The sequence below is a fragment of the Gymnogyps californianus genome, chromosome 3 (assembly GCF_018139145.2).
Source record: "Gymnogyps californianus isolate 813 chromosome 3, ASM1813914v2, whole genome shotgun sequence".
Classification (NCBI taxonomy): Eukaryota; Metazoa; Chordata; class Aves; order Accipitriformes; family Cathartidae; genus Gymnogyps; species Gymnogyps californianus.
Window position 1 is genome coordinate 36,135,469 of NC_059473.1, and position 15,667 is coordinate 36,151,135.

The 15,667-nt window shown below is 39.7% G+C and overlaps 1 protein-coding gene across 1 annotated transcript in view; it reads right to left on the minus strand.

The window, feature by feature from the left end:
• Positions 1-7,838: 7,838 nt before the first annotated feature.
• The window catches only part of TTC27 (tetratricopeptide repeat domain 27), a 134,586-nt gene continuing 126,757 nt past the window's right edge, over positions 7,839-15,667 (minus strand). Inside the window, exons 18-20 of the mRNA XM_050893754.1 lie at positions 12,143-12,254; positions 11,441-11,541; positions 7,839-8,087 (exon numbers count right to left, since the gene is read on the minus strand). Coding sequence (XP_050749711.1) covers positions 7,965-8,087; positions 11,441-11,541; positions 12,143-12,254 — 336 coding nt within the window. The 3' untranslated portion in view covers positions 7,839-7,964. The remainder of the gene's footprint in view (positions 8,088-11,440; positions 11,542-12,142; positions 12,255-15,667) is intronic.

Consider the following 15,667-nt stretch of genomic DNA (forward strand, 5'->3'; position numbering starts at 1 on the left):
AAAGCACCCTCTACTACTACGTTCAGCCTATAAAGGATTACTCTTTTATTAGTGTAGCTGAGGGATTAGTAGAAATGTTTGTCTAATGAATGCAGCTACTATATTTAAGCACATGCCTGAATAAGCTACTTGTCGGTTGAAACCTATCTATTTATAAGTACTTCTGAATGGTGCAAAAACTATCTGTATTGCAGTATTGCAATGGCTTTTGCATAACAGTAAATATTTTATTGCCATTCACATTGTGAAATGCACCTCATTTGCCAGTTATATTTCTGAAACCTATCATATAAAATGTACAGTATGGACTTTCCTACATCTGGCCTGATTTGCTTACAACTTTTCAGCTCAAAAAAAAAGAAGCGTTCCTGGTTTGGCAGTTCTCAACAGGGGACAGGCACATCTTTTATATGCACTTGTGTACACAAAACACCTTCAGAAATGCAAATTAAAGCACTTCTTAAAGTAAGTGTTATCCGTGTCTGCCTTAATTCAAGGTAATCATCAAAATTTTGTGATGAAGTAATTTCTAAAATTCCACTCTGTTCATTTTTCAGCCCTAATACGAATCAATTCTATTACTATCTGAATTTAAAATGCTTCATAAATGGATGAAACCACAGTTTTGTAGTAGCAGACATCAATGGAAATCTCTTATGTGAATAAAAAAAATGAAAACAACATATGTTAAAATATATCTGTTTACATATTTTAAACCTAACCAGTAGACCAGCAATAAAAAGCTCTCTGGAAAACGAAGTTAAAACAAAGAGAGCAGGAAGTTCAGAGTTAAGGCACACAGTGTTTAAAGGTATTTAATTATGAAAGCAAAGCTTTTTTTCCCTTGAACTACAGTGAACATTCACAAAGTCTCTAGTTATTACCTGTTAATAACAAATTTAGATGAACCATGTTCAGGCTGATATGCAGGCCTAACTTTGTCAATTCTGAACAGGACTTTGAAAATAGGGACTTTGAATGAGTAATGTAGGAGAGATGGAAAGGCTCTGTCTGGTTTTTTGAGAGTGCTTAACACATTCACTTCTAAAGTCAGGTACCTTTAACGGTTTCTTCAACAGTACACCCAAAATAACTAGTCATTTTTGAAAAGGAAGACTATCAATCCTGTAGTCAGCACTTAGATTAGTGGCAAGCACACTAGAAATGCACAGATAGGAGGCTGACATGTGTTCCAGTTTCTGTAACATATACTGCTTTCATGAGATGTACCTTCCTGTAAAGGTACCTCTTACACCTTCAGAATTAACAACTCTTTCTATGACACACACATGATTATGTATATGTCTATATGTGCATGTTTATACATGTATACATATATGCTTACATATATACACACAATAGAAACAAAAAGAATCAAATTAATTTCTTGAAATAGTTTTTGAAACACAAATCACTTAGTCTGAGTAATCACACTGAAAACAACTCCATACAGTTGATGGCAATTTTTTCCTCTTTAGAATAAGATTTTCCTATCAAATTCCAGTTTATTTTTAAGTTTAGAGAACCCAAGTTGTACACTATCAGCTGTTACCTTTTCCCTATTTCGTATGCACTTCTGGTACAGAGCTCTGCATGAATGCAGATGAAGAAAAGTTAAGTACTTGTATATTATTTTAATTTGTATTACTCCGGAAACAGCATGATTTTTTTTAGCTTCCTTTTATCCCCTGAAATACATTATGTCCATCTGTATTGTCATTCATACAGTCACTGATAATGAGACAGAAATACTGAACAGAAGAGCTAAGTCAAAATAATGTCAAAGTGACTTTTTACCTTCTTGGGCAGTACTGCTCCAAAGCAGGATAAAATTAATATCTGGTTTTTTCTGCCTTATTTACTTTGAAAATAATTAGAGGTGTAGTTTTAACCAATGTATGTACATAGCCGAAAGCTAAACTTGTAAATGTATCCTCTATATTTGCATATAAGCCATACACCATTTTTAGATCTGAAAAATTATTCCAAGCTTTCTTTCTTTTAAAGGCACTTTTGGTAGAGCGCCCTACATGAGTGATGGGATGAGAGCTGCCTGCCTTTCTGAATGTACCAGTCAGTGTTGTGGAAGAAACATTGAGGAAAATGTGACATGGAGCACATTTACTGGCATTTATTTGGGATGACCTGCCTGAGTCAGTGTGGCCTCACTGTCCCTAAGAACATTCACTTCTGCTCATGAGTAATGTCCCAACCCAAGAAAACCTTTTAGCACCACACCCACCTGTGTATGCTTCCTCTGTATAGACACAGCCCTTGGGGTGAATCAGGAGATCCTCCCTGGGTGGAAAAGTGGCTGAAAATACATCGTAGATTGAACCATATTAGGTCAAAGACATATAAACAAGTCCTCTTAGGCCATGGAAGTAAACTCTTTTTCATACATCATACTTCTTTCAAGCCTTACTGGCTTTATACTCATCTTCAAAACCCCGAGACAGTTGCTTTCCCTGTCTGGGTAGGTAGAAGTTGAAAAATTCTAGACTCATCCACTTTACTTCTGTTTCACACCAAATTAGCTCTAATAGCAGACAGATGACAAAATGGGTAATCCCTAATACTTCTAAAGTCAAAAAGAAAAAAGATCTGAAGTATCTGAAGTTCTACTGTGAACTGTAAGCCATTCCTGCGAAATATTGCTTAATCGAGTCCATGCCACACTAAGTAATTGTTATCATATAGCTGTACATAAAGCACTTGAAAATAACATAGATGTTATAGAGGTATTTGTAGGTGTGACAACTACATCGGGAAAGGATTGTTCAGTTCTGCTAAACCCTCGAGGATTCTGCAGTTGTCATGGGAGTTATCTGAGTGAAAAACATTCCCATCTTAGAAGACAGATGCTCCCCATAAGATGGAGATCTGGAAAGTCTCCAGTCTGTTTAGGAAATGTTCCTTCCTCTTTCTATGCTAGCAAGTTTTTTTGACAGCCAGAGCTTTTATAGTAACATTGTCTTCATGACAATGGTCTCCTGGAGCTATTCTGGACCAAATGCTGCTGGCATGAATACAGAAAATGAGTACCATACAAAACTGAGGTGGCTTTTGTATCTGTAAAGTTTTAAAACGCCCTGGTGATGAACTCATAGAATCATAGAATGGTTTGGGTTGGAAGGGACCTTAAAGATCATCTGGTTCCAACCCCCCTGCCATGGGCAGGGACACCTTCCTCTAGACCAGGTTGCTCAAATCCCCATCCAACCTGGCCTTGAACACTTGCAGGGATGGGGCATCCACAGCCTCTCTGGGCAACCTGTTCCAGTGCCTCACCACCCTTGCAGTGAAGAACTTCTTCCTTACATCTAATCTACATCTACCCTCTTTCAGTTTAAAGCCATTACCCCTTGTCCTATCACTACATGCCCTTGTAAAAAGTCCCTCTCCAGCTTTCTTGTAGGCCCCCTTTAGGTACTGGAAGGCTGCAATAAGGTCTCCCCGGAGCCTTCCCTTCTCCAGGCTGAACAAGCCCAAGTCTCTCAGGCTGTCTTCATAGGAGAGGTGCTCCAGCCCCCTGATCATCTTTGTGGCCCTCCCCTGGACTCGCTCCAACAGGTCCATGTCCTTCTTATGTTGGGGGCCCCAGAGCTGAACGCAGTACTCCAGGTAGGGTCTCAGGAGAGTGGAGCAGAGGGGGAGAATCACCTCCCTCGACCTGCTGGTCACGCTTCTTTTGATGCAGTCCAGGATGCGGCTGGCCTTCTGGGCTGTGAGTGCACATCGCTGTCTCATATTCAGTTTTTCATCCACTAATACCCCCAAGTCCTCCTCTGCAGGGCTGCTCTCAATCCACTCATTGCCCAGCCTGTATCTGTGCTTGGGATTGCCCTGACCCATGTGCAGGACCTTGCACTTGGCCTTGTTGAACTTCATGAGGTTTGCACGGGCCCAGCTCTCAAGCCTGTCAAGGTCCCTCTGGATGGCATCCCTTCCCTCCAGCGTGTCGACCACACCACACAGCTTGGTGTCATTGGCAAACTTGCTGAGGGTGCACTCAATCCCACTGTCCATGTCGCCGACAAAGATGTTAAACAGCACTGGTCCCAATACCGACCCCTGAGGAATGCCACTCATCACTGCTCCATGCTTGGACATGGATCCGTTGACCGCAACTCTTTGAGTGTGACCATCCAGCCAATTCCTTATCCACCGAGTGGTCCATCCATCAAATCCATGTCTCTCCAATTTAGAGACAAGGATGTCATGCAGGACAGTGTCAAATGCTTTGCACAAGTCCAAGTAGATGATGTCCATTGCTCTTCCCTTGTCCACCAATGCTGTAACACCATCGTAGAAGGCCACCAAATTTGTCAGGCACGATTTGCCCTTAGTGAAACCATGGTGGCTGTCACCAATCACCTCCTTATTTTCCATGTACCTTAGCATAGTTTCCAGAAGAATCCGCTCCATGATCTTGCCGGGCACAGAGGTGAGACTGACTAGCCTGTAGTTCCCCGGGTCTTCCTTTTTTCCCTTTTTAAAAATGGGGGTTATGTTTCCCCTCTTCCAGTCAGTGGGGACTTCCCTAGACTGCCATGACTTCTCAAATATGATGGATAGTGGCTTAGCCACTTCATCTGCCAGTTTCGTCAGGACCTGTGGATGCATCTCATCAGGCCCCATGGACTTGTGCACCTTCAGATTCCTTAGATGGTCTCAAACCTGATCTCTTATGGTGGGCGGTTCTTCATTCTCCCAGTCCCTACCTTTGCCTTCTGCGTCTTGGGCGGCGTGGCTGGAGTACTTGCCGGTGAAGACTGAGGCAAAAAAGTCATTGAGTACCTCTGCCTTCTCCATGTCCTGGGTAACCAGGTCTCCCGTTTCCTTCTGGAGAGGGCCCACATTTTGCCTAGTCCTCCTTTTATCACCGACATACCTATAGAAGCTTTTCTTGTTGTCCTTGACATCCCTGGCCAGATTTGATTCTATCAGGGCTTTAGCCTGATAACCTGATCCCTGGCTGCTCAGACAATTTCTCTGTATTCCTCCCAGGCTACCTGTCCTTGCTTCCACCCTCTGTAGGCTTCCTTTTTGTGTTTGGGTTTGTCCAGGAGCTCCTTGTTCATCCAAGCAGGCCTCCTAGCTTTTTTGCATGACTTCCTCTTTGCTGGGATGCATTGGTCCTGAGCTTGGAGGAGGTGATCCTTGAATATTAACCAGCTTTCTTGGGCCCCTCTTCCCTCCAGGGCTGTATCCCATGGTACTCTACCAAGCAGATCCCTGAAGAGGCCAAAGTCTGCTCTCCTGAAGTCCAGGGTAGCAAGCTTGCTGTGTGTCCTCCTCACTGCCCCAAGGATCTTGAACTCCACTATTTCATGGTCACTGCAGCCAAGGCTGCCCTTGAGCTTCACATTCCCCACCAGCTCCTCCTTTTTGGTGAGGACAAGGTCCAAAGAACCAGTATAGGCTCACCTTGTATCTGAGGAGGATGAAAATGCCACTAATACAAAGAAAGAGGTAGCAAGAACATACCTGGTAAGAGATTTACATCAGGTGTTCAGTCTCATGGCTGAGATCTTCTGGCATGGCTATCTGTTCTGAAAAGCCAGTGTCTCCTGAACAGTGAGTCAGCTCCTGCCTCTCCATCTTTCACACCACGTATATTGTCTGTACATATTTAAATTGTGTACTTTTAAGTCTCTGCAGATATCTCCCCTCTATTACATTAATTATGACAGGAAAATTGGTATGCTGTCATAACACTAGTCATCCCGCTCTTCAGGAACACACTGTCTGTGGATAGTAGGCTTTCCCTGTATTAGGTGAAAGACAAAGTTGTTTATATTCCACACATGTGCTAAGAGAGGGAGGCTCAAACGAGGAAAAAATCTGTGCTGAGAAAACATGTGAAGTACTGCAGGGGAGAGACATTGGAAGAGCAAAATGACTTTTTCTGTGACCACCTTAGGCAAAGAAACAAAAATAATTTTCAAAATAAAAAAATCAAAAGGGAAAGGAAATGGAAGACCTTCTCACAGACCTCTCTAATATTCTATATGAAATGTTAACTTCCCATCTATCCTTATTAAATGCTAGGCAGAACCCATTACACAAAAACGAATACGTCTTCATGTTCTGCACCTCCAAACTTCAGTTATAAAAGTGTCTCAGGTAGACTCAATGGAAATTATTTTCTTTTAAATCAAGACAACTGAATTCAAGCCTCATATTTTCAAGTTGATAGTGGGATATAATTCTGGTTTAAAATTTGCCATAAGATCACAAGAAAAATGGGAGATTTTTCTGCCACCGAACGATTCCACACCTAAACTCTTTCTTCTCAATAAAATTTAGTGCTGGGAACAAAATAATAGTTTTAAAGATTTTTTTTTTTCCTTTGTGAATAAGACAAATCATATAAAAATATAATTATAAAAAGACAGTAGTGGTAGGAGTCTGTCACAAAACTCACAGCCTGGTTTTTTTTTTTTCAGTCAGGTGGGCCCCTCACTACACATATGAGCAAAATGAGAGTATCTCCAGCAAATTCACTCTGCACAAACTTTAATGCCTCCTCCCTTTCTGGAGGCTCTCCTTCACTAGCAGGTACACCTGTTGCTAAGATAATATTTTTTGTGGGAACCTCATTTTAAAATACTGGCAGCAAATAATTTATTCTCCATTCTAAGAAGCTTTACAAGGATACAAATCTTTACAAAGGCTTCAAGATGGTTTCCCCCTTCACACACCAAAATAACACGCTTTTACTGCTGCTTCAAATCCAATAAATTGTTTGGTTTCCTTTTACCTTCCGACTTTCTCTTCAGGGAGAATATTCTTGCCATTTAGTAACATTATAGTTTTAATGACTGTACCACAGACGGTGCATACCCAGAATATAGATAACCACATTTTTGGAGACTGCATCATTCTCATACAGAAGAAAGCCAAAATCATGATGAGTGAGGAAACTATTTTGCATAGATTTCTGGAAAACCCTGGAAAAATCCCATTTTAAGAAGAGCTGTAGCAAAGATGCTTAAAAATGAAACAATGCAAAATAGTCTACATGAAAATAACTTATTCAGGTCTAGTCAGATATAAGTATTTTAGATTAGATTGCAGTTTTATTGCTGCCTCAGTGGGGTGGAATCCTCATGCCTGTGAAAGACCCAAATGAAGTGCTAGTCTATTGCCCATGGGACACAAGTTATGTATTTTTGAATAATATAATACTGCTTTAAGTAACAACTGTTTGTAAATCCTAATGCAGCAAACATCCTGCTACTTTGATTGTATTACAAGAATAACAAAAAAGACTAAATTCTTACTCTCCGGACCCCACTCCTACTCCCCTGTAAGCAATTAAAAACGAATTAAAGTCAGAAAGTGCCTGACGACCTAGCAAGCCACCTCAGGCCCTGGCTCTGCCTGCAGCCCCACAGTGCCCACAGTGCTCCCCGCCATGACAGCCTGCCCTCACCTCAGCTTCCCACCACTGACGGGCCAGCCTTACAGCTCCTCTGATTGGCCAGTGGCAGACAGACGCACCCTCCGATTGGCTGTGCGCCTCGCTGGTGAGGGTGATAGGCTGGGCCCAGCTCCCGCCTCTGCTGCGTGCTTGTCCATCTCCTCCTGCCCTGGCACCTCTCCTGCTCCCCCACTTGCAACATAGGTGGGGCGTCCCGCGGAGGCCTGGTGCCTGGGTGTGATGCAGTCAGGCAGAATTAATCCTCAATAATCGCCTTATAAATACAAGTAGCACTGTTCGAGAAAACCTGGGCCTGAGGAACCAGAACATGGAACTTTGTAAGACAGCGAGAGCAGGTAAGAACCTTAAAAAGCAGTCTGAATTCTGAAGAAAGCTGACCACAAGAACAGCACTGTAAAGAAAAATGTTTATTGAGAGTGTTGTTGTGTTAGAATTGTTACCATTTCATCAGCAAAAGCTGTGGCAAAAGAAACATGTCGTTATTGTCTTCCTGTCACGAAATCTGGTCCGTATGTCAGCACTGGTCTCTCAGCTGGTTGCTCAGTTCCTGAAGTTCAGCAATCATGTTGTCCATAGTTGTCACCTCATCAGCTATCTCACTGCAAACCTCATTACTTGTTACATCTACAAAAAGTTGCTGCATGACAAAAAGAAATACATTACTTTAAAATATACATGCAGTTTCTCCGTTTTAGTGTAGAGACAGAATACAGGAAGCTCATCACCATTATCCTGCCTTTTGTGTTTTTGGTACCTATGATGGTACCTCTCTCTTTAAAAAGGCCATTTTGTGGCTAATAAACAGAAGGTACATATATATATACACACCCCCACACATATGTATACACACACATATATAGACCTGAGGTCTGTGCCACACACCTGATATTTTGCTAAAGGGGCCAAATCCTCCTGTGGACGCTGGGTTTCTGCTCTGACCTGACTGCCTACGCTGACTCCTGATCCCATCGGAAGTAAAGGACTTTACCATGAAACTCAAAGTAGTAAGAACATCTCACATACTGTCACTGCAGTTTACAACCCACCTGCTGATAAGTTAGCAGTTGTGAATTTTAATGGCCATTTTTCCCAGTGTCATATTCTGTTGCATCATTTTCTCCAAAACCTCAAATAAACATGTTTTAACATTTGATGTCAAGACATGCGTGGGTAGAGACATTCATCTGTGTGTAATTAAGTTATACAAGAGAAAACAAAACATAACAGAGTAATAAAAATAGTTTGTTCTTAAAGACCTTAAGACATTAACAGAAACACAAAGCAGCTAACTCATGAGCAATCATAGTCTTCATGTATTTACAGGGAAGCCAAGGGAGACAAATGCTGAATGACTTGTCTAAAGCTTTGAGATATGCAAGCTCTGAGTGGAGCTTTGTGCATGCTGCACCAGAACATGTTGCTATTGCAAGGCTAGGACCTGTCATTTGACTCAAGTAATAGGGAGGCTGTGTGAGGTACCACTCCACGGAAATATGGTGTTGGGGGGGGGACACCCAAACATATGTTTCCCCTTTATTATGTAAAGGGAGAGTGATTCACACTTCATTTGACACAAAGGAAAAGCCTACATTTAGAGACAAAAACAAACCAAGAAAACAAAAGTTGCTCTGGAGTACATCTGTACACCATTATATCATCAAAACATAATGGGACAATACAGATACGTATATAAACAAAAATGTACTTAAAAGGCCCCAACCACAGTCTTCAATGTGCCTCAGAACAGTGTTGTCACTGAAAAAAGGAACATCTTACACAAAAATAGGAACCTGTTCCTGCTATAAGTACAGAAACTTTTCTGACTTTCAGCCCAAAGAGCTCACACTGGAAATGTGACAGAAAAGTTTGGTTCTTTCTGGCTAAGACAGCTAAATAAATCAGGATGATATAATTATTTGTTCATTTTTTTTTCCACACAGTTAAAGAGATCTATTCAACTAGATGCAGCCCGGGGAAGTTTCATGCACCATCATTCTTTGGGCTTTGTGCCCCATGTTTCCACAAAACAGTACCCACATTTCATGCATTTACGATACAGCTCCATGACCTTTCTGCTTTTCAGAGACCCCACCTGTCAGATCCAAATGATGCATGGGGGCAAGGAGCAGAAGAGAGCCCACTATGGTATTTGCCAGAGCATGCGACTGCCCAGGCAGCTCTGTACAGAAAGGAGCCCATTAACAACACATTTTCGAGTTGCAGCCTTCAGCAGACTGTGGGTGCATCACGAGTCCGGCACAACACAGGAGCTGGAATGTCAGAGGTGGAGATCCCAGGAAAGGCGAGAAGTCTGAGAAGTTACATCGTTTCACCTGTACAAAAACTACTGATTTGTGCCAACTGCATGCCCTGACTACAAAATTTTGGCATTTTATGTTTCAAAAGTTACTTTCACTGTTCCTTTATTCCTTCTTAAACCTTAACTACCAAGTCTGCTCTTAGCCCATTTTTTTAAGTGCTTTTCTCTGTTAAAAAAGAAAAAAATCCCCCCCCCCCCCAATATTGACTCACAAGGCAGCAAAAGGAGATGCTGCAGTCAAGCTTGGACAGGCATAAACAGTGCTAAACTGTTTGTGCATAGGATCTTACAGAAGATGACTGAGTTTTTAAACCACAACACACTTTGGAAAATCAATATGGCTTTAAATTAAAAATAAGACGGCATCTTGGAAAGTATTCAAAAACAGTGAGGTCACACCAATAGCTTTATCTCTAACATGTCAGTTTTCTCAGAAGTGCCATAAAACTTAGAGGCACCATTATCTGCCAATAATATAGATGTTCATTTAATTAGTATCTTCAGGAATTAAGAATACAATTTACTAGACTCACCTATTCTTAATCTTTCAGATACTGCATGATCTTGCATAATATAAACCACCAGTACTTGTATTTATATCATTTACGTCAAGTAGTCTTGCTTTCTCTACAGTCATACTCAGTCTACACACTTTTTTTTTTTAAAAAAACATTTTGTGAATCACAACAAAACATACATGTTGTGGCTTTTTTCACCACATTCCGAAGACTTACAGTAGACTTAGACAGTATCTAAAATCACAGTTACAGAACCAGCTGGTGTCTGCTTATACAACTTTCCTAGGCTTTTATCCTTAAAATTATAGGACTTAAAAGAGAGTGAGTCAAGTTTAGCACACTGATGACAGATCAACACTTTGTAACACAAGCACACATGCTATAAAAGTTATGCTCTGTAATTCACTTTTACTAAACCCCACACAGCCAGGAAGAATACTACTTTAAGACATTAAGTGTATTTTGAATGAAAACGTATTACAGATCAGTCCTCAGTTAAACAATGGCTGTGTCTCATGTTGTAAGATGAAGGGTAAAATTAGGATACTAATGGTGCAGAGACAGACTCGGCTCTTTGGGTGCCTGGCTATGGAGGCACAACTCCAAAACCCAAACATATGATTCAAACATGATGACATTTTCCAACAAATTAATATCTGAATTGGTAAGGTATCCATGAAAACCTTATTAAAAATTAGTTGTCTCTTTTAATAAATAACTCTGTTTTTAAAACACTTCAAGTGATGCAAAGTAGTCCTGATACGATTTGGTCCTTTCTGCAGGTTTACATCCCTTCTTTCTGAGACTGCCCTGCTCCCCCCATGACTACTCACATAAGGAACAGGTCTTTGAAATAACTGATTTCTTCCAAACATTCGAGTCTGTCTGCCCAACATTTTAAGTAAAATTCTAACTTACTCTAAAATTTCAATGCTATCTCTTAGACTAGTAGGTTTATTTCTGTCAAAGCCTAGCAGGAAGAAGGGAAATAAAAGTCTACTTAAAGCTGGAATCCTTAACAGCAGAGAGATGAATATCCATCTGATGATGCACTGGGACAGGCAGGTATTATTTGATCTATAATTGACTCAAACCAGAAATGGTTTCTGGCAACAGAACAAAGATTCCTGGCTTTCAAACAAAAATTCCTACCTTTGCTTTGCATGACAAGCCACGTAAGTTGAGCCGAGCTGAAGAAAGTATCTGCAAAGCTTCCTGACGATTACATTTGTTCTTACTGCATTTTATAGCCACTAGAATCCAAACACAGAAGAAAAGGACCCCAAAACAAAAAAGCATTACTTCTATAGCAATAATCTTTAAACAACAACATTTAATTAAAAATCTTGATACCTTCCATAGACAATTTTTTAATGTAATATCCCCCAAAAGAAACACAAAGAAAAAGAATGCCAAGTAATTTTGAGAAGATAACTAAACCCAACAGGTATCTGTATCCTTCTTAAACATAAATATCACAGCACAGTGAATAGTCTTACTGAGTCTAAGTTTTGTCCATCTCCTGACTGGCACAGTCAATCAAACTTACGTGATGATTTGAGGACTGAGATGAACTATGGATGCACTTTCACTTGCATTATGAAATTGCTAGACCATGAAATTAATTGATTCCATGTTTACCAGTCATATGTTTACTGAATCACCCAACACAATTTCTGCCTCATTCCAAGTATATTTTTGTATGCACTATCAGGATGATGCTCTCTGTTAGAGGACTCCCAGTAGTAGGAATATATATAATGGGTAAAGTATAATATTATTTTGTTACTAAGCTTAATAAATATTTGCTGTACTCTTCATGAATAATAAAAGTTCTTTTCAGGTATAACATACCACGTGCAATCTCTATGGCTCCTTTCACCACTTCCTTAAAAGAAGAAACATCTTTCTCCCAATCACTTGATTGAATTTCACATTTATGTGCCTTAGTGAGACACTGCAGTGACTGCAAGGAGGAAAAAAAAAAAAAAGATCAGTATGTGAGAAAACAAACTAGGACACTAATTTAGTTTTAAGTATCTATGAAATTAATGCTTAATCCAGAAAATGAATGTATCTTTACTATGCTTGATTTCCTGTGAGTTGGAGTAGTGTCCTTCTCTGCAACGGTAAGCACCAGCTGTAACACAGATGTTCTTCACCAATATTGCATCTCAAATATGAGAGGCATATATAGTAACATGTGTCTAATTTTTATCTTTTAAAAATCTGTCTAGACTGATGGATGTGACCCATGTTTGCCAGGTCATCATAATTAAATGCACATGAAAAACGGAAAAATACTTGTACTCACACTTTGAACAGCAATTTTGTACCTAAAAAAATCATAACTGAATACACCAAAGCTTTCTTTTTGTATATGTATTCTTGGCAAATAATGTATTTTACAGATGCAGCGACTAGCTGCCATACTACTCTGGTTCTCAGTGAGAACAGGAAAAATAAATGTAAACAATATGGAAGGAGGGTCCCATTAAAAAAAAAAAAAGAAAAATTTAAGCAGAAGAATTTAATTTTTGCTTTCGAGTTTTGTTTTCTTTCTACAGCATCAGAAATATGAAACAAATACATGCCAGAAATGACATGGCTCGGTTCAATGACAACTCTTCAATTATCTTTTTGAAGAGTTTAAATACCATATAAAGGAATAAAAAACTTTCAGTGCGGTACATGTACATGAGCGCAATAAAGACTTCTGATTGCTGAACACAGACAGATTAAATTTGGGGGTCGTCACGCCAGAAGCTTCTACCTTCTCTCTCCCACTGGAGTTCCAATCACTATGGCACGGACGATTGAACTGCTTATGCTGCTGTAAATTGCAATAAAGGTGTATTAAGTCAAACCAGAGCAAATTAATTTTTTTTCATAATAACCTAGGTTATAATTGGTAGCAGTTCTGGCCAGCAGAGGCAAGAACTTCAAAGAGAAGGAACAACAGTTTTTACAGCAGTCTGATTTCAATCTGCACGTGTCTGAGTCAGACCAGCAAATTAGGGGGGGTTTTGCTGACAGATGTCAGAGAGGGGAAAGAATTTGAAGTCTTGCGGGCTGTTTGTTTGCACTTCTGGAACCTGGATTTATCCTGGAAGGAAACAGTTATGAGCTGGGGAAAGTTCAAGGAACAGAAGGGTTTCATAGCCTGGGTATGGATCAGCAGGAAACTTGAAGGTTGGAAAGATTCCTCGGTGGGAAAGGGGTGGACTGGACTGCATTCAGCATAGGAAAGAATGAAGTACTGAATGAGGTGGCAGGTTGGATACATAAAAGTGTAAGAGTAAATATATGCTAAGCTAAAGAAAAAAACCACAAACCCAACACTTCAGTAGTTTTACACTCCTGACTTGTAAACCCTGTCTGACTTTGATTCAATTTACAAAGCACTGTTGTGAATTGTAACTGTAGACTCTAGTGATTCATGGCATCAGATATGGCAGCATAGCAGAAAGGTAAAAAAACCCAACAACCAACCCACCCTTTACAATAGCCAGGCATACAGGGTTGTCCTTTCAAATGCGATGTCAGGAACAAAATTGGTTAAATATAATGAAATCCGCACTAAATAAGGTATTACATTATGGAATAAAGGTCAAACCCTACATTTCTAAGGAGGTACATGACACTATGATAGATCTGTTCCCATCTCTTTGTCCTATGATGCCACATATAGTAAATAATGCCCTTTGAGAATTCATTGACCTTTTGCATAATAAATGTGGGTGGAAAACTGCAACAATACATCTGGAATTTTTCTACAGATAGTTATATTCACTTAATATCTGACAGACACATGATGGTGCTTGTGGCAGTGAAGCCAATAAATACTGTTTTTAACATTTTTACTTTATAATATGATATCAGAAAAGCTACCAGTGATTATCTAGTGTATTGTAAATTAATTTTTACACTGTAAATTAATATATGCTGTGGCTGTAGGCAATTTTGCTCTTTCATGATCTATATATACGGTACCGTCATACCAGGATACTTGGATACACACATAAGCATACCTTAAGTATTTATAAACATGATACCATTTTGCACGGCAAGCTAGACCGTAAGCGTGTTCCATAACCAGTCTGATTAGGAAACACAGTTAAAGTCCTGTCTACTCTACAAATTGAAACCATGTTTTTAACTGGGTTAGTGAAAAATACTGTGATGTAACCGGATTCTGAAATGATTACATTTATAGTATAGACAGGGCCTCTGCTTCTTTGCATGTCTGAGTAAGAATTTGAGGATATATTACAGGATATTGCAGTGTCTGTATTTCTGAATTCTAAATAGGCCAAATCCCTTTTATTGTTCAGCTGTAAAGAAAAATAGGGAAGGAAAAAAGGGAGGAATTGGAGGTATAATGGACACCAGCAATGACTAAACAAGACATTTCACAGGGCAGAGCATAAAGAGGAAGACAATGAGCAAGGCCCAAATAATTATAACTTTAACCCCACAGGCATACAATTTTTAGGCCCGACCATCTGCCTAGTATGCTTGACATCAAGTGACAAGCAATCCTCCAGACTGACATTTTTGCCCAGGCCAAAGGCATACCCCCATTAGGAAACACATACTGAATGCTGACCTTGTGTATTTTCAGCTTCAGTGAAGATCTGATAACCCATAAGTATTTTTGGAGTGTGGAAGGCTATTTGAATTTTGGAAATCTAATACCAAATGCAAAGCACACTCCAGCATACAACAAAGTAAACACTTCTAGCAGTGCAGAGTGGTTATTTTGGAAATGCAATCAACTCGATTACCTGGGAAGTGATAGGAACAAGAGATGGAAGTTAACGTAGCAAAACCAGAGACGGGTAAAGAGAAACCAATGGTTCAACAGATTAAGAATTAAATAGCATTATTTAATTCCATTTTAAGCTAAGTAAGGACAAAACACTTTTACTCTGGGAACTGTAACTGTGGTATAGACTCTCTCTGCTTTTTCGCTTAGTGACTGCAAAGAAGAATATAGATGGCTTATGATGCTACTGGATCATGCCATTAAGATCCACTTCTTTCCAGAATCTGCAATATCTTGTCTTCAGAATCAAAGATTCCAATTAAAAAAAAATAATACCACCATTAGATTACAGACATTAGATTGCTGCCAAGAAAAGTTTCAGAATACAAATCCAAGACAATGCACATATGCTGTGATAGGATGTTTTAAAATGAAATACTGATAAAAGAGATTTTTTAAAAATCCACAAAAACTGATGTAAAACATCTTGCTCCTGTTAGATAATAAAAATGTGTGCTGTAGGAACACGAAAAGCAGAAAATAAGCTTATAGAAACACTAAAGCAAAACATGTCTGGAACACGAGCATGTCTTACTATAGCACTATAGTTT